This window comes from Aethalodelphis obliquidens, unplaced genomic scaffold, assembly GCF_003676395.1.
Source record: "Aethalodelphis obliquidens isolate GAN/ISIS:26980383/991018 unplaced genomic scaffold, ASM367639v1 scaffold12, whole genome shotgun sequence".
Taxonomy (NCBI): domain Eukaryota; kingdom Metazoa; phylum Chordata; class Mammalia; order Artiodactyla; family Delphinidae; genus Aethalodelphis; species Aethalodelphis obliquidens.
Window position 1 is genome coordinate 5,025,459 of NW_020837956.1, and position 19,594 is coordinate 5,045,052.

At 36.1% G+C, this 19,594-nt stretch overlaps 1 protein-coding gene across 1 annotated transcript in view; it reads right to left on the bottom strand.

The window, feature by feature from the left end:
* Positions 1-1,747: 1,747 nt before the first annotated feature.
* The window catches only part of MSH2 (mutS homolog 2), a 72,034-nt gene continuing 54,187 nt past the window's right edge, over positions 1,748-19,594 (bottom strand). Inside the window, exons 9-16 of the mRNA XM_027113177.1 lie at positions 16,394-16,517; positions 14,804-14,954; positions 12,297-12,394; positions 9,029-9,274; positions 7,732-7,936; positions 6,248-6,495; positions 4,240-4,415; positions 1,748-2,200 (exon numbers count right to left, since the gene is read on the bottom strand). Of these exons, the coding sequence (XP_026968978.1) occupies positions 2,030-2,200; positions 4,240-4,415; positions 6,248-6,495; positions 7,732-7,936; positions 9,029-9,274; positions 12,297-12,394; positions 14,804-14,954; positions 16,394-16,517 (1,419 nt within the window). The 3' untranslated portion in view covers positions 1,748-2,029. The remainder of the gene's footprint in view (positions 2,201-4,239; positions 4,416-6,247; positions 6,496-7,731; positions 7,937-9,028; positions 9,275-12,296; positions 12,395-14,803; positions 14,955-16,393; positions 16,518-19,594) is intronic.

Sequence of the window (19,594 nt, forward strand, 5' to 3'; positions counted from 1 at the left end):
GAAAGCCCGCGCACAGCAACGAAGACCCAACACAGCCAAAGTAAAAATTAATTTAAAAAATAATAATTCTGCTATAAACATTTGTGCATACGTTTCTGTGTAAACATGTTTCTCTTGGATATATATCTAGGAATGGAAATACTGGGTCATCTGGTAACTCATATGTTTAACTGAGGAAATGCCAGACTTTTCCAAAAGTGACTGCACCATTTTACGTTTTCATAGCAGTGTAGGAGAGTTCCAATTCCTCCATATCCTCAATACTGGTTTATCTGATTTGGTTTTAGTATCCTAATGGGTGTGAAGTAGTAGCTCACTGTGGTTTTTATGTGCATTTCCCTGATAACATCTTGCATCTTTTCATTTGCCTATTTGCATATGCAAATTTTCCTTGGAAAATTATCTATTCAGATCCTTTGCCTTTTAACTGGGTTGTCTTTTTGTTAATGAGTTGTATTAAGAATCGTGTCTGTTTAGTGATTTTTATAGTTCTTTCTATATCATGGATATAAATTCTTTGATATTTTATGTGGTACCAATATGTTCTCCCATTATGGATCTACAGTTGACCCTTGACCAACACCGGTCTGAACTCTGTGGGTCCATTTATACTTGGATTTTTTTCAATACATACTGCAATACTACATGATCCACATTTGTTTTGAATCTATAGATGCAGAACTGTGTATATGAAGAGACTGTAAAGTTATATGTGGATTTTCGACTGTGCAGGGGGTCAGTGCCCCAGACCACTCGCTGTTCAAGGGTCAACCGTACTCTTAGAACTTTGTGATGCCTTTTTATGAAAATAAGTTCCTAATTTCAATATTGCTAAGTGTGTCAAACTTTATGAATGGTGTTTGTGACTTAAGAACTATCCTTCCCAAAACCAACTTCATATTTCCTATATTTTTATAGTCGTAAAAATATTTCTCTATTTTATTTTCTACAGAACTACAAACACTAAAACCTTGGTAGTGTTGCTTTGTACATTTAGGTAAAAAATTCACTGGAGTTGATTTTTCGTATAGAAAAATATGGATATGGAATAGGGATCCAATCTCATTTTGTTCCTATATGAATACCCTATCATCCCATCACCATTTATTAAAAAGGCTATCCTTTTCCTCCCATGTTCAGCAGGACCAGCCACTATACTCTTAACCTCTCCATCTCCCTGTAAAATAAAAGTAGACTAAATCAGGGCTTCCCTGGTGGCGTAGTGGTTGAGAGTCCGCCTGCCGATGCAGGGGACACAGGTTCGTGCCCCGGTCCGGGAAGATCCCACATGCTGCGGAGCGGCTGGGCCCGTGAGCCATGGCTGCTGAGCCTGCACGTCAGAGCCTGTGCTCCGCAACGGGAGAGGCCACAACAGTGAGAGGCCCGCGTACCGCAAAAAAAAAAAAAAAAAAAAAAGGTAGACTAAATCAGCATTCTCAATCTGAAAGATTTTGTTAAAACCCAGATTTCTAAATCTCATCACAAACTTGGGGTGGGAGAATGGCAGATGGGCTGGAGGATTACACTAGGACCCTGGATTTATAGTAAGTTCCTTGGCTAACGCATATGCAGCCAACCTGGCTCGTGCCAACAGATGGACACTGTGGGGAATCACTGGAAATGGGTTCCATGCTTCCTTCTAGCTTTAAGACCCCTTACTTTTTTACAAAGTCTCTGGGCTACTTGTTTCTTCCACACCATTCGGGAATATGTGTAAAAGTCTTATCACAAAGAAATACAACACATATCAAATTCTAAAAACTACATGATTTTATTTGTAAAATTCAACATATTGCCTACTATTGCCCATGTCCATTTAAGTATTCCTCAGTTACAGCTCTCATTTTTCAAAATAAAGATCTTTGAAAATATACTCAGGTAGAGCAAGGTATACTAAGTATTTTATTAACTTGATATCCCATGGACATCAATTGCTAACACTATGGAAAAAGGGTTAATATAAAACAGTACAAAAGCATTACAGACAACAGCTTATCAATACTATCTTCATTCCATTAGTGGAATTTACTCATGTAGTTACCTTTATTCTTGAAATTATTTCATTTACAAAACAATTATTCTTTGCTATCACTTCAGCTTTCAGCTGTTTTAACTTCATTATGATGTTTTCTTCTGACATTTCAGTAAAGGGCACTTGCTTCACCTTGGATAAAAACTCTTGAATAATTTTTTCACCTTGCTGAAAAACATGTGAACGTTTCATTAGTCTTTAAAATGACTTTTCTAAAAGTCACATTAAATAGTAATGAATTGTCCCATTATAATTTCAATCTAAACACTCCACCCAATATTTAAACAACATTCTTTAAGTTTTAAGTGTGCACCATCTAGAATTTATAGCAAAGACCTTAGTTGACTGTATTTCTTCATAGCAAGTCATTAAAAGGATATTTATAAATATATTTTCAGCTGCTAATGCCAAAGAAACTGAATATTTTAGTAGTTCCCAAATCCCTCAGCTTTTATAACTGATATATAAACTTAACCTTCTGGGGGAAAAAGAACTCAAGGTTTACAAACACTATAAGGTATAAACAGTCACTGAAAATTTAATACTCATACACACATGAGATGTTTCTTCTTTGTTTATTTTACTGCCTAGTTATTGCCATTCTAAAGAACGTGGTTATTGCTTGCTATGTGACCCGTGGGCTAATTCCTTAACACACATTCCTCATCCGTAAAATGGGGACAATAATATTACCAACCACACAGGGCTGTTGTGAGAATTAAAGAGTTAAAGCATGCAAAGTGCTAAGAACAGTGCCTGACAAAGGATATAATGTTTATTACTGCATGTGAAGCTGAACTGAAAAGTCTGCTTTTTACCAGGGAGCCAGTTAGTAATATGTACCTTAGAGGTGAAAGGTAGATAATCCAAATGATAAGATAGAGAAGAAACACATCTCTATTAAATAACAAGTGCCTCTTTTTCCCAAAAAAATAAAATCTAGATTGAGTAACATCGATAATTCTGTTATATGTCTCCCTTAGCTTAAAATTTTTAAAAAATTCATTGTAATTAATATTATCAATGGTATATGACTTCTATTCTAATTGGGAATCATTTACATAAAGGAGCCTACCTAATCCTGGATCATGGATAGCTGTGGGGCTGATACCAAGACCGTTTCATATCCAGGATGGCAACCTTCCCTAGTTAAAACTAATAACAAGTTATAATACATATCTCCTGCTTGTATAGGTACAACAGATAAAACCTTATCTTTTAAGCCCCAAAATCATACACATCATCTATTATTGTAACATCATCTATCCTTCAAGTAAGAACAACAAAAAATTCACCAGGTAAAAGCTAACAATGTGGGCTTCTCTGGTGGCACAGTGGTTGAGAGTCCACCTGATGATGCAGGGGACACGGGTTGCTGCCCTGGTCTGGGAAGATCCCACATGCCGCAGAGCGGCTAGGCCCGTGAGCCATGGCCACTGAGCCTGCGCTCCGCAATGGGAGAGGCCACAACAGTGAGAGGCCTGCGTACAACAAAAAAAAAAAAAAAAAAAAAAAAAAAAAGCTAACAATGTGACAAGAGGTTGTCACAATGCATAATCACAGTAAGTGCTGCCAGGACCTAGATGTAAATTAAGATTCTTTTATTTTCATTATTACAAGAAACTAATAATCCTTTAATTTTTAAAAAATCCACTGGGCATATGCTTATACCTTTCTGTGTGAACATCTAAATTTCACCCACCACTCAGAAGGCCTAACTTAAGATCCACTGCTCCCACAAGAACTGAAACATCCTGCCCACAGAGAGCTTTCCTGAGTAAACATTTGTCATAATTCTCTATGACATGCTCACTATTACTACCTCCCCAACTAGTTTCTAAACAACTGGAGGGAAGGAACTGTGTTCATTTCTTCATCATCTTAGCTAAGCACTGAGTAAATATGTGATTTAACTGAACTCGATCTATTTGTTTACAAGTAATCAAAGATATGTGCATGGACCTCTATAACTCCTTTGAATTATGTATTTTAACCTATACTAATATTCCTATCCTCCTACTTTTGAAATCTGGTACTTGAAATGCTATCTTTCAATTGTACAGATGTGTGCAGTGGTGAAACCAAAATGATACAGACGGATTCTTTACAGTGCAAAGAAATGTAAGTGGAAACCAATAATGAATGTTCAATAAGTAAACAATAGAATCATACAGGAAAAAAACAACTACAAAAATAATTTGACAAACCTCTCTTTCCAGATAGCACCTCTTTGCGGCTGGTTCCATTTCATCATATTCCTGTGGTTTCCCAATATTCTGAAATTCCTCTAGTTCCAGGGCTTTTTGTTTAGCACACTCTATTACATGCCTGGGGAAATTAGCAAGCTCGGCAACATGAATCCCAAAACTCTGATCACAGACACCTGTAAGAAATTTGAGGCACGTGAGGGACAGGGTAGGAAGAGACAGCAATTTATGCAAATGGAACTTACTTTCTCACTTTGTCATTAGGAAACTTAACTTTGTATTATTTCAAATACATTAGCCAAATGTTTCAGAGTAACTTAAGGAAATTTTAATTAAGCCTCCAGTGAAAAGTGGTTATGACTTGGCACACAGTGCTATATTTTATCCTCGACAAATGTAGTAGGAAAAATAAAAATAGCAGAGAAAAGCCTTGACAGATAGTCCTCAAAAGCCTAGACAAATATCTGAATCGGAAGAAAAATTAATCAACACAGTATCTCTGAGGTTTTCTCATTTCATAAGGGAGGAACTAAAGTACTGTGGGGAAAAAAAAGATAAATGTAAAGTGTCACTAATTAGAAGGAGTATTTAGTTCAAAATGTATTTCAAATGACAATGAAATTTTTGACCCAAATCTAGTCTAGTAAATTTTTAGACTAGGTATGTTAACTTCACCCACATTTGCAGAAAATAAACTGACTTAAGACATTCCTTCTAAATGTTAAATACCAGTGATGCTCACAGTGTTATCATGGAGCTCCCATTTTTGCCTCAACCGTAAATTTTCCTTTAGCCTAGTTATATATCCCATGCATTCTGGAGCTGGATATTCCGCACAGCTTAGAGAAACAAAAATAAAATAGAAGCAAGTGCTTGATAAACATCCACAGTGAAGGAGGAACCTGTTCCTATCGACTCCTAATTTCACCTGGTCTTTTTTAATACTTTGAACCCATTTCTTTTTTCTTTCTTTTTTTTTTTTTTTTGTGGTATGCGGGCCTCTCACTGTTGTGGCCTCTCCCATTGTGGAGCACAGGCTCCGGACACGCAGGCTCAGCGGCCATGACTCACGGGCCCAGCCGCTCCGCGGCATGTGGGATCCTCCCGGACCAGGGCACGAACCCGTGTCCCCCGCATCGGCAGGCGGACTCCCAACCACTGTGCCACCAGGGAAGCCCTGAACCCATTTCTTTCTCACACAAAACACCTTTTAAAAGCAAAACCTCAACTTCATGCTAAATGCCATGTCCAACCAAGAGTATCTATATTCTCTATCAACAACAATGCAAACAGTAACTCAGAAGGATTCCTAAGAAGCATAAGCAACAAAGAATCAAAAATAATCTCATTTATCTGCAACCAACTGATGCAGAAAAATGCATTCATGGAAAATCAGAGAGCCATCTGAAAAAGCTATTCTGATGACTGGTGAAATGTTAAAGCAATAAAAACTTTACAGTATGTTAATCTCATCAACGCAGTCATCTGATTAGCTGCCAGGTCCACTAATGACAAACTTTTCTCAAAGGATGAAATGCCAACAAATAAGTCATTCCTTACCTGATAACTACTAACAATTTCAAGGTTTCTGGAGACCCCAGCTTTAAATGAACCTGTTACATAACACATTCTTAAAAATATAATCAGATGATTATGACAGTTTATTGAACAGTAACAGCTAGAGCCTCAGAACTTCAAAGCTTATTGTTACTATCAAGTAGCTAATTTGACAAGAAAACATGCTGCCATGGGAGGTAGAACAAAACCCCTGTGACGATGTTCAAAAGTGCAGATCATTCTTTCTGTGACCTTTTTAAAATGAGTGGTTCTACCATGACACATAGAAATATAGATAACACACCACGTCCCTGTCCCCAGTCTGTAAATTAAGAGGTAAATGTGTTCTGTAAAAACATCAATAATTCATCCTAATGCAGAATAAGGCAATTACTAATGATTCCAAGGATAGGAACACCAAATTTACAGTACACCAGTGGTATGCACTCACCTTTCTTCACCTGATAAAGCATAGTTAAGGTCTCTTCAGTAGTTAGTGCTGTGACATGTAGATTATTAACAGTTGGTATCTGATTGGCCAAGGCAGTAAGTTCATGAAAATGGGTTGCAAACATGCAAAAAGCACGGATCCTTGTTGCAATGTACTCTGATATAGCCCACGCTAACCCAAATCCGTCATAGGTAGAGGTTCCTCTTCCCAATTCATCTATGATTATTAAAGAATCTTTGGTTGCAGACCTGAAACACGTAATTATATGAAAATTTCCCATGATATAGCATGTGGTAATGCAAACAACAAAATTAAGGCAATACAATGGGAAAGATGTGCCACAAATGTAACAGATTAATTATCTTAATATATACAAAAATTCAATGAGGTCAATGAAAAGCACTAAAACTTCAGTAAGAAAATGGGCATGGACATGAACAAACAACTAACATAAGAGGAAACAAATGGTGAATAAATATTTTTTAAATTACCAATCTCATTAGCTGTAATCTAAAAATTTCCAAATAAAGCAGCTATCATTCATTTCTTAACAATCAAATCAGTCAAGATTAAAAAAAATAATTCCACAAGAAGATGGGACAGGGTGTGGTGACACGAACACTCGCATACACGGCTGGTGGTCACGTGAATCTGTGTGCCTGCCACAGCCCTACCAGCACCAGATATTAGCATTTTATTTTCTCTTTAACCAAATGAAAGGAGGGGAACTTTTTTTTAATTAGAGAATTTGACAGTTCTTCATATGCTTATTGGTCATTTCTTTCCTTCTCCATGAAATGCCACTGACACCTTTTGCTTATTTCTTTAATTTTTTAAGTTATGCATATTAACTTATTGACTAATTACTGAACATTTGTATTGCTTCTATAATTCCCCACAAACAATAATCAAAGCATAATTTATTAAGGATCTACTATATGCAAAGTACTTTAGAAGACTCCAAGAAATAGAAGGCATAGCCTCCCTGTCTTCAAAGAAGCTCCTAAAAATGAAATAAAGACAAGAGATTTCATAAACTCTAAAATTAAAAGCTAATAAATTACAGGCATGTCAAAGAGTTTGAAGAAACACCCATGACCTTAGGCACACGTGACAAGGAAAGTCATCAGAGAAGTAGAATTTCTGTCATTACGGGCCTGTAAAGAATAGAAAGGACTTGGGTAAACAGCAGGGAAGGACCATTCCGGGTAGTGTGAACAGCGTAAGCAAAAGCATGGCAGTGGGGAGATTCATAAGGTGAACAACTACCAGAAACCTTAAGAAGACAACATTAAAAATCAAAGAAGCTTTCCACAACTATCGCCAGTCACCCTTTTAAAATAATATAAAGTGCATAAAGCTCACAGGAAAACTATTAAACTAGATAAAAGATCACAGATGTTTTATAGATGAACCTGCAAATTTACTTTTCAAAGGACAGAGACATCCATTTCCATTTTCAGGAGACTGGGAAATGAACTCACCTGAGAATAGAAGCAGTTTCTAACATTTCAGCCATGAATGTGGAGACTCCTTTCAACTGACTGTCACCAGCCCCTACCCGGGCCAAGATACAGTCCACAATGGACACTTCTGCTGACTCACATGGCACAAAACACCCAATCTGGGCCATGAGAACTACCACCCCAGTCTGGCGAATATATGTTGATTTACCTCCCATGTTGGGACCTACAAAACATGATATCAACAAGCAAGATTATTAACTTATTTTTGCAACTAATAAATTGAATATTACTCCTAAATTGCACATCGGTGACTAATTACCTAGGTCATGTGATATGACATACAAGAAGCAGACCACAGGCTGCCCAAAGGCATGAACAGAGTTCCTGCCTTATACTAGTCCCTGAAACAATGCTATTTTCTCTTCAGACAAGCCTATGCTGTCCCCTTCTTCAAGAGGACCCATGAAAAATATATCTTACCTATAATTTGACTATGGTCTAGAAAGAACATACAGACCACTTCCCCACAGCTCACAAAGCTGCCTGCAGGATAATTTTATGACATTCAGAAAACAGTACAGGCCTAACTGATTAATTAACTAAACACTATAATTCATTAATAAATGCATCTATCAGAGAATGAATCAGTATGATCAAGTCCTTCAAATCAAGTAAATTCCACACTAAAACCCAAAGACATGACCCTACTTTTGGAAAATGTGCAATTTACCAACTAATGGTGTTAGATTATATGAACAACTTGAAAATCCATTTGGGGAAATAAAATACAATCACTGACTGTTTCCCAAACACATTTGCCCAAAGACTCCTATCACCCCTGCACCCTAACACTTTTATTTTCTAGAATCTCGTTAAGATCTCTCAAAACCCTTTAGTTTGAGACAAGCTACCTTAGTCTATATACAAGTCTACTTTTTTCGAGTTTCACATGAATATAGTATCATGTCTTTTAAAGAATTGCTACCCTAAGCTGAGGTCATTCCAGCACCTAATTCTGTTTGACTTTCAATGACCTCACTATTGAAAGGTTTGGCCCAAAGGTAAGCTTGGAGGATGAAGAGATGTTCATTTTTAAATGCACTGAACCCCTGGAACAGAGGTTTCATTCTGTTCACATATATTCATTCATTCATTCATTCATATATTATTAATATACTACTAACTAGAATGAACAACGTTCTTTTTCTATCATCAAGGACTAGGATTTTCTTCATCAACTTAAAATATATTTCCACTCCAACATAATAAATGGGAAACATTACCCACAAAAAGCCCATAAACTAGGTTTTTTTACCAGTAATGATGTGGAACACCTGTTTATCTTTTTCAAAGTGAACATCATTAGGAATAAATGCAACTTCATCTTGAACTTCAACACAAGCATGTCTGGATGCTTTCAGTATAATTCTCCCTTGTCCTTTCTCCAAAATGACCGGCCGTACATATGGAACAGGTGCTCCATTGGACACGTGAGCAAAGCTGACAACAGCATCTAGCTGAGCTAACACATCATTTAGTGTCTGCATCGGTTCTACATAGCCTATATAAAAACAGAAAAGGTACACAGGAATATTGGATAAGAAAAAATACATATAAGCAGCTGTAAGAATAAATTCAACCCTCCTCCATTTGGGAATTCAAAAACCATTTCCTAATTTATATAATTTTTAAAAACTAACCGAGGTTTGCCATAACTAAACATGAAAGGAACACCTAAAACTTAACATGAGGTTAAAATGTGTTGTCACATTTTCCCTTACTATGAACAGATTTCAAAAATAGAGTATGATGCCCTCCCTTACCAAGATCCATTAAAATATAAAAGTGCATAGATGCTTGGACTTCCCTGGTGGTGCAGTGGTTAAGAAACGGCCTGCCAATGCTGGGACACCGTTCAATCCCTGGTCCAGGAAGATCCCACATGCCGCAGAGCAACTAAGCCCATGTTCCACAACTACCAAAGGCGGCGTGCCTAGAGCCCGTGCTCCGCAACAAGAGAAGCCACCACAACGAGAAGGCTGCACACTGCAACGAAGAGTAGCCCCCAGCTCACGGCAACTAGAGAAACCCACACGCAGCAAAAGTTAACATCACCAATGATACGGCAAAAGACATCATGTGCCCCTTAATATGAATCCACAGACAACAGTAACGTCTGCGTATTCCAGACAAAACTGTATCACCTGAAAACAATCATGAGGAAACATCAGACAAACTCAAACTGAGAAATGTTCTACAAAATAAATGGCCTGTTCTCAAAAAAAAAAAAAAAAAAATGTGCATAGCTCCTTATATAAGGAAATGAGGTAGAGGTTAAAAAAAAAAAACTAACAAGAAAAAGCTTCTATGGAAAAGCTTTCATGATATATTGATAAGGTAAGAAAAGCAGGGTGCAGTGATATGTGAGGCACAATTCTAAATTTTAACAGTCTGAAACCAGGATGGCATTTCACAATTATCCTAAGAAACGTGCAAACACTAGGTAATAAGATATAATGTGACTGTCAAGATTGTTACTTGAGGTTTTTCTCCCATGCAGTTAAATTTTAGCATAAATTTAGTTCCATAACTGTTTCTTAAAACACTTTCAACAAGATTCCACTCTGCTAGAGCAGTAAAACTAAAAGCTATTAAACAGTCCCTGACACATGCTAGGCAAAGCATGATTAGGCAATAAATATGGTCAAAATTTTCAGAATAGATTCTAAAATTTTAATAGGTCGGAGGGGCTGGTATAACAGACACATGGCTCACACAGAACTATCACATGGACATCAATGTGTCAAAAGCTTCAAAAGACAATCAAGAGAACACTGTTTAGTTTTAGAAAAATACAACATTATGAGTTTAATCAAATGGCAGAAAATCTGACTAATCTCTGATTCCCTTGTTCCCCATAAAAGTGATAAAATATTTTTTGAAAATAAAAATTAACTTATGAATTTAAACCACTTTTAAATTTATTCCTGTTTTACCTAACATATTAAAAAGGGGGAGGAGGGGGAGAGTTTATCATACTACCCTACCATATAGCAATAGGAACCTGTGAGAATTACTTAAATATTAGTGGAGTACTTACATAATTACTTTAACTCATAAAATTTCTAACATACCAACAAGAATAGGTTTATAATAAAAGAAAACCAAAAGCCTCTTAATCAAGAGTCTATATTTGGTATCTCACAACACCTGGCTCTTCACAGCATCACCTTTTCTGGTTTAAGAGCAAGATAAATTACAAAAATGATCTATTACATTTTTAATAAAGATAGTTTATAATGTGTATATTAGACCAAGAAGAGGTTTCATTTAAATTCAAGGTGAATCCAAATACAAAACCTTCAATTTAAATGTTAAAATCTAGCAGCTTTAACCTACTAGGTATTTAATGAATATTAGTTAATATTATTTTGGGTTTGAATATATGTAGTGTTTTTTAGGGTCCTTACAAATGCAATCTAGGCTAGGAACATAATTCAACTAGAAGATTACCATGCTACAGCAATCTGATACCACCAAGCAAAAATGTAATCTTTACAAATCTCATTCATCTCAACACAAATATATAAAGTATACTAAAATCCTTTAAAAGTTTTATGTTTCTTTCTGATTTACTATAAAAATTCATAATAGTAAAACAATTTACAGAATTATACATGTTTATACTTTTTAAATGACTTGCTACCCCTAAATAATCCAGCACACATAACCTGAGAACAAGGACATCTTCCTACTTAATCACTATGCACACCCAAGAAATGTGACACCAATATCATATTATCTCATATTAAACTTTGCCAATTTGTCCCAATACTGTCCTTTATAGCTAGTCCCCAATTCCAACCCCTAGTACTAGATCCAATCAAGGATCATCCTCTGCCTTTGACTGTTCTGTCACTTTAAGTATCCTTTAATCTGGAACAGAACCTGCCCATTCCTTCTTTGCTTCCATGACACTGACATTTTTAAAGAGTGCAGGCCTTAAAAAGTATGTGCCACAATCTAAATTTATCCAATTTTTTTTCTTCTTGTTACTATTCAGGTTAAACATTTTTTTTTCTTTTTTCTTTTTTCTGCGGTACGCGGGCCTCTCACTGTTGTGGCCTCTCCCGTTGCAGAGCACAGGCTCCAGACGCGCAGGCTCAGCGGCCATGGCTCACGGGCCCAGCCGCTCCGCGGCATGTGGGATCTTCCCGGACCGGGCACGAACCCATGTCCCCTGCATCGGCAGGCGGACTCTCAACCACTGCACCACCGGGGAAGCCCCAGGTTAAACATTTTTTTTCAAGACTACTACAGGTATACCTTGGAGATATTGCAGGTTCAGTTCCAGACCACCGCAATAAAGGGAATATCACAATAAAGCAACACACAAATGTTCTGGTTCCACAGTGCACATAAAAGTTACATTTACACTATACTGTAGTCTATAAGCAATAACAAAAAAAGTATATACCTTAAATTAAAAAATACTTTATTGCTAAAAAATGCTAACCATCATTTGACAAGGTAGGGTTGCCACAAACCTTCAACATTTAATGTATTGGTTCTATTAAATTTACCTGAAGAAATATTGACAATTTCTTTAACAATGGCATCCTGGGCTTCCTCATATTCGGTTTTATTTTTGGTATACTCTTCATTGAGAGAAGTCAATTTACTGCAAATCAAGATAATGGTATTATTAAAAATATTAAAACATCTACTGGAGATAATGTGCACTATATAAAATATATCCAGAGTATTATCCTATAAAGCATCAAAACAATTAAAATCGAAATATCAGTAGAAGATGGGCAACTCATTAGGGGTGGATGTGGCTAGAATTCAGTGTATTAACATTTATGCTGTTTGGAATGGCCCAATGGCACCAATAGTATTCTTGCTATAACAATTATTCCCTTGAGTAAAATTCTGGTCTGTGACCTTTTCTAAAATATTTAAATGGAACCTAAAAAATAAAACAAATGAATGTATACAGCAAAACAGAAACAGACACAGATATAGAAAACAAACTAGTGGTTACCAGTGGGGAGAGGGGGAAATTAGGGATATAGGATTAAGAGATAGAAACTACTATGTATAAAATAGATAAGGCAACAAGGATATATTGTACAGCACAGGGAATTATAGCCATTATCTCATAATAACTTTTAATGGAGTATAAACTATAAAAATACTGAATCACTATGCTGTATTCCTGAAACTAATATAATATTGTAAATCAGCTATACTTCGATTAAAAAATAAATAACACACACCTCCACACACAGTTTCTCTCATTACTGTAGGAAACGGTCTTTGATACTGAAAGTTGTCGAAGTAAGGTAAATGTTTTGAAAACAATCTTACTGAGCAATTTGAAGAGTAAATGAAAATTAAAGGTTGAAATAAAAATTGCTGAAGATGAGAATAGAGAAAAAATATTCACTGGTATCAAAGGAAGGGAATGAAATTAAAAACAAAAAGACAAGATGAGGGGGTCACAGAGGATACAAGAAAGAGGGGGAAGTACTTATCAGAAGGAGGGCGGTATTAGTCAATCAAGGCAATAACTGTGAACATGATGGAACCAGCGAATGCCATAACATGCATATACAGCTTGAGAACAGTACATTGGCACAAAAAGACTATGAAACAGGCAACTGGAAAGAATTAAAGGAAGAAAAGAAGCAAAGACATTATAAAAGTGAGACTGCTGTGTGACGGGGAGAGCTGACAGAGAGAAAAGAAGAGGTGGGCAGGAATCAGATTGTACGGGTTATAGTAAAGATTTAAAATTTTTCTGGATGACAGACACTGGAGGTTTTTAAGAAGGACAATTATATGATCTCAGAGTCAGATCCACAGCAAGCAATCTGTTGACAACAAGCAATGAATGAATGAACGAATGAATTTTTCACAACTTTTGGAACCACTGTGGTCAGTTCAACCTCTATATATATTTTGGCTTAGGTAAGACTGAACTTTTGAGGTGTTATAATCATCTTCCAGTCACCCATTGGTTAATTATAACATATATAAATTTCTTGAATCAGGGATATAGTGTGATTGAGAAAAGCAACTAATAAATTTGGCAACAGAAGATCCAGGTTAGAGTATCTATTGTTACTAGCTGTCCAATCCTGGGGAACTGGAGTTTCAGTTTCTCCATCTAAAAAGTGAGAGAACTTTAACGTGTCCTGTTTATCTCAGAGAGCTGTTATGAGAAACAAACTAAACAGACCGACTGTTTTCATTACTAGGTTGTCTGAACACCTAGAATAATGTCTACATGTAACAGACACTCAAAACACTTACTAAATAAATGGAAAGAGGATCATATATACAAAAGTTAGCTGTAAATACTAAGAATATTCAGGAGGGTGGGAGTAAGGCTGGCCATAAGTTCTAGAACATTACAGAAGAGAAAGGATAAATGCCCTCACTCTACTAGTCACAGAAGATTTATTTTTAAATAATTCTTTTTTCACCCATGAATAATCTGCCTCAGGAACTTCCTAACATCAGCAAGAGAAAACGCAGAAAAAAACTGGTAAGATTTTTTACAACATGGAACACATTTTTTTTTTTAAAAAAAAGCTGTAGTCTAATGAATGGCCTTATTAAGGCTGGTAGACATCTCCCTAAACTAAATGATACAACCAACTGATATACCAGAAGAATTTAATGATCAAGGATAACAAAGTTTTCTTAGAAAAAATAAATGTGAAAATAACTAACAGAGATATGAAGGGGAACTAACTGTAATAGATATGGAAACATAAAATAAATGTAATACAATGTATTTCATACTGATAAAAGGATGGTAAGAGACATACATGAAAGAATAATCTTAAAAATAGACCCAAAGTGCCATTTCAGTCAATGAGGAAAAAATGAATTACTTAACAAGTGGTGTTGGGATATCTGACCAACCTCTTGTAAGGGAAAAAAAGCTTCAATCTTATCTTATGCCTTATATTAACAATAAATACGGTAAAACTTCCTTACCATAGAACATTCACATTTCATCAGAGAATAGTTTCATGGGGCTAGTAAAGACTTAATTTAACATAGGCTTACAAACCTGTTCGTAAATTTAACACCATTCTTCTGGATATCTACTGTACTGAAATTTTTATTATTACGAAGGACTTTTTCTTCCTTGCATGTTACGCGAAAATAATATCCAAATTGTGTGTTGGAATCCAGTTTAATCTGTTTGCCAGGATCCAAGCCTTCATGATCAGGAAAAAAAAGAAAAAGTATGTCATAGATATCTACAGCCATTTTCAATGTAAGTGTTTAAAACACTTAAATCTAAATAGTGAAAAATACCCTTTTATTACATGACAGCATACTGGAAATTATTAATATTATCCAACTGGGAAAGATGCACATCCTACTTCACTTACTTCACTCAAAAAACTACATGAAAATACTTAAACCCCCTTATTAATGTTAGCTTCTGATGCGGAGGCCTTTCTAGGTAAACCCAACCAAGGCTGCAGAGCACCAGCAGTGGGTGGCACACACTGTTCTAAGATGCTGTGGGCATGAGGGTAGATAAGAAATGGTCACTGTCCTTGAGGAGTTCTGCTGAGGGTTCTTTAGTTAACCAAAGCATTTCTCTGGAACTAATATAGAGTATAATTAAAGAAAACAAATATACTTTCCAAACAAAAACTTGAGACTCTGACAATGAAGCCCTAGAAAAACTAGGACATATACTTCATGTTAAGTGTAGGAAGCTTCACAAAACAAGCAATGACCAATCAGCTAGACTTCATGCACCTAAGATTTTTGAGTTTTTATGTTTGTCCTGTCCTCATAATCTCATTCATCATTGTGATCTTTAGACCCCAAACCAGAAGAGAGAGATACTGTCTACAAATTTATTTGCTAAAGCATGACTATGGAATGTTAGAAGCAGCGAACAACTAAAGACAGACCTCACTTGACCAGAGAGGAAAGAGACATAGAGAGAACATGGAGAGAGCTATGAAATGAGGAGGGTAAATTTCAATATCCTTCAAGGCAAAGATTCTTAAATCTAGGATCTAGTTCATATAAGGACTCTCCAAGGAAACTATTTGTAAAAATTTTTATATATATTGGTATGGGCATATACAAGAGTACTGCTGCTCTGAGGGGTCTTCTACTATGCTAAGATTTATCTGTTCAACATACATGTGAGAGAGGCTCAGAACAAAGAGGTTTATAAATTCAGAGCAAAAGAGGACAAAACAGTGTAAGACTAATTAGTGAACCGATAATCCAGGGAATTTAAATCTAATAATTTTTTTTAAGTTGATATTAATGAAGTGCTTGGGAACCCCAAAGCCAAATCAATGAACTATTCCTAGTAGAATTAGGTTTACAGAGGAGGTAACATTTAAAACAGGTCTTATTTAAAAGACACAATGCAAGGGCATGTAGGGTGATTTGTCTGGCAGGAACGTGGGATTAGGGAAATTAGTAAGAGAAGAATCTGAAGGGGAGGCCAGGCTCCAGATGTAAAGAACCCTGTATGTAGACTTTATGGGACTGTAATTTTATTCAGTAGAAACAAGGAAGTGGCATGATCAATTGTGTCTTCTAGGAAAGCAATTCCGGCTCCAGTATGGATACTGTGTAGACAAAAGAATTATTCAAACTTCCAAGAACCCATTCTTACCTAGTTCTCTAGCTGCACTTATTAATGTTGACTGCATCTTCTTTTCTAAGTCATCCATTATTTCTCTTAATTCACTCAAGTTAGGATCAAATGAAGGTTTTACAAGGAATTCATGGTTTTCCACCTAGAGACAGAACGAAGAGTAGCTAAATTTTATCAATGATGGGTAAAGATGGAAGTCATGAAAGTATTTTGCTTAATTTAAAATTCACTAATGTTTTGAGTTAAGTGATTCACTATCCATAAGTTACTCAGTCACACTATAAGGAGTTTCTATATATTAACAGATATAAAGAGTTCTGTTTATTAGGAGCTTAGGTCTCTGGATATAAAAAATTATTCATATGAAACATAGTGCTGATGATAATTTTGTCCCTAACAGTATTCTTTATTTTTATTTATATTTTTCCCTAAGCAATATTTAAAGACTGTAACAGAATGTGTAGTTTTTGCCCAAATCAAGGATCCATCTTAGGAATCTCGAAAAGTTAGCTCTTGAAATCCCTTTTTGAAACAAAATGACTAAAACTTGAACAGACAAATTATGAAAGAATATTTTTTAAAAAGAATGAATCCTATCCTTATAGACATTAAGAACTATTGAAAAGACCTAATTTTATGTAAAAATATGAGTCAGTTTTCTAAAACAAGATTTTTAAAACTTCAGTAAGTGAGATTGATATAAATTCCTCCCAATCACTATTCACTTAATCAGAGCACACCTTCTTCACATACCAAAATTGAACACAACACCACAATAGGGAAATAAAATCACAATACAGAAAGCTAGCAAAAAAAAGAGAATAAAACGTTAATCAAATAACTTTCTCAATTTAAACCAACAAAAGATTTAATTATATAATACACTAAAATTTAAAATTTCAAATAAACCTAATTTTTTAAAAGGCAAAAGATTTGTCAAAATAGCTTTGCAAAATATAAAAATGTAAAGGTTGACATTTTCTTTTATAAAACGGCACTTGTTTGCATGTATGAGAAAAACATCAAGTCATTAAATGGGCAGGCATAAAAACACACAACTCACAGATGAGAAAATAAGTAGTAAACTAAAGCCACAGAAAACTGCTAAAGCTCCATAATAATAAAACACATGAATATTTAAGCAACCTTAAGATATTATTCTATAGCTTTTTTTTTTTTTTGCGGTACGCGGGCCTCTCACTGTTGTGGCCTCTCCCGCTGCAGAGCACAGGCTCCCGCTGCAGAGCACAGGCTCCGGACGCGCAGGCTCAGAGGCCACGGCTCATGGGCCCAGCCGCTCCGCGGCATGTGGGATCTTCCCAGACCGGGGCACGAACCCGTGTCCCCAGCATCGGCAGGCGGACTCTCAACCACTGTGCCACCAGGGAAGCCTATAGCTATTTTTTTTAAGGAAAAAGAAAAACCCTATCACCAAATACTAATGAGGCTATAGTGAAATTAGTATACTCATTCATTTCTGGTGGGAATCTAAGTTGTTATAACCTTTAAAAAAGAAAAAGCAATATGAGACAAGACTCAGAGATATTTGTTATACTCTGACATAGCAATTCTACTCCTGGGAATTCAATCTAAGGAAATAATGCAACAGAAGCAAACAACACAGGGATGAATAAAATCTCTACAGATTTATCTGTTACAACAAGACCTGGAAATAACAGAACATCACAATATTTGCACAATCATACATCACTAGAATATTATACAGTTATTTAAACAAACAATGAAGATGATCTAGAAACAAGGACCAAGACTTATGATAATCCAAGGAAAAAAATAATGCTACAATGGTGGATTGACAGTGTTACAGAACTGCCTTCTTCCAATGAAACTTAAAGAGAAGTGAGGCTGAGCCAGGCTTAGTTCCCATCCTCACTCCCACCTTCCAGAAATCCTCTGGTGAGTCAACAAAACCCTGAGAAATCTCACTAAGAATCCCAACCTGGAGAGTAGAAAGTTGAGGGGTGCCCTTACAGTTTCCTTCCGCAGATGGGGGAATACTATTCTGAAAATGCTGCTGGGAGACCCCAGTGAAGCAAGGGAAAGTGATGACTGAGCTCTAACTTAGTAAACACTCTTAGGTCACACACCAAATGGAGTATCCTTCATTAATGCCTTACTCCTCCCAAACAATGGATAAGAAAATATACCACCCAACTGAGTGTTCTAACCTAGAACTGAGGTATTCTAACAAACACAACATAATGACCTCTACGAGTTGTCTTTCAGATTATCACCCACCTAGCTCCAGAAACACACACACCCATTACACCAGACTACACAAAGGAAATGGAACAAAATAAACCCAGGCTTAGAACTCCAAAACGGGATAATGAAATCAAGAAGCAAGATAAAAAGAATAAGGAAGGGAAGTTAGATCCTAGCAATATCATTAAAATACAAATAAATACAACATAACAAAGAAGAGGAGAGATACTGTTGAATCAAATTACCTGTACTGACATAGTAGAAAAGACTTGATATAATCAGAGAGAATTCACATGAAAGAGATTAAAGTAATTAGAGAGGAGAAAGTAAGTATGGAAGATACTAGAAATCTTCAAAAACTCCACTATCCTAGAAATACTAGATAAAATATTATAAGCACTTTTTCAAATAAGTGTATAGTTGAGTTAGGGAAAACTATGTCTGAGCTCCTGCAAAATGGAGAGTCCCCAGCATAGAGCAAGGCTGGGGGACCATGTTAAAAACCTACCTCATGAGATATGGTAACAATTAGGGAAACGTGCCTCTATCAGCCTGGGCCCCTGGAAAAAGGAAGGCAGGGGCAGAATCTCCTCTCTGACAATGTGTGACTAAAAGCCAACCTTTACTATATATAAAATAGGTAACTAATAAGAACCTACTGTCTAGCACAGGAAACTCTACTCAGTACTCTGTAATGACCTATATGGGAAAAGAATCTAACAAAGAGTGGATATATGTATATGTATAACTGATTCACTTTGCTGTACAGCAGAAACTAACACAACACTGGATATCAACTATACTCCAATAAAAATTAATTTTAAATAAATAAATAAAAGCCTGCCTTCACTGGAGTTGGGATTTCAAATGTCTGCTGTATGTCTCAGCAGTGAAAAAGGCTGCTGGGTATGGCCATTTCTATTATCCCCTCCTTCTACAGTGACAGAACTGACAATTTTTCATGAGACACGTAGCTACTAAGAACAAAGACTA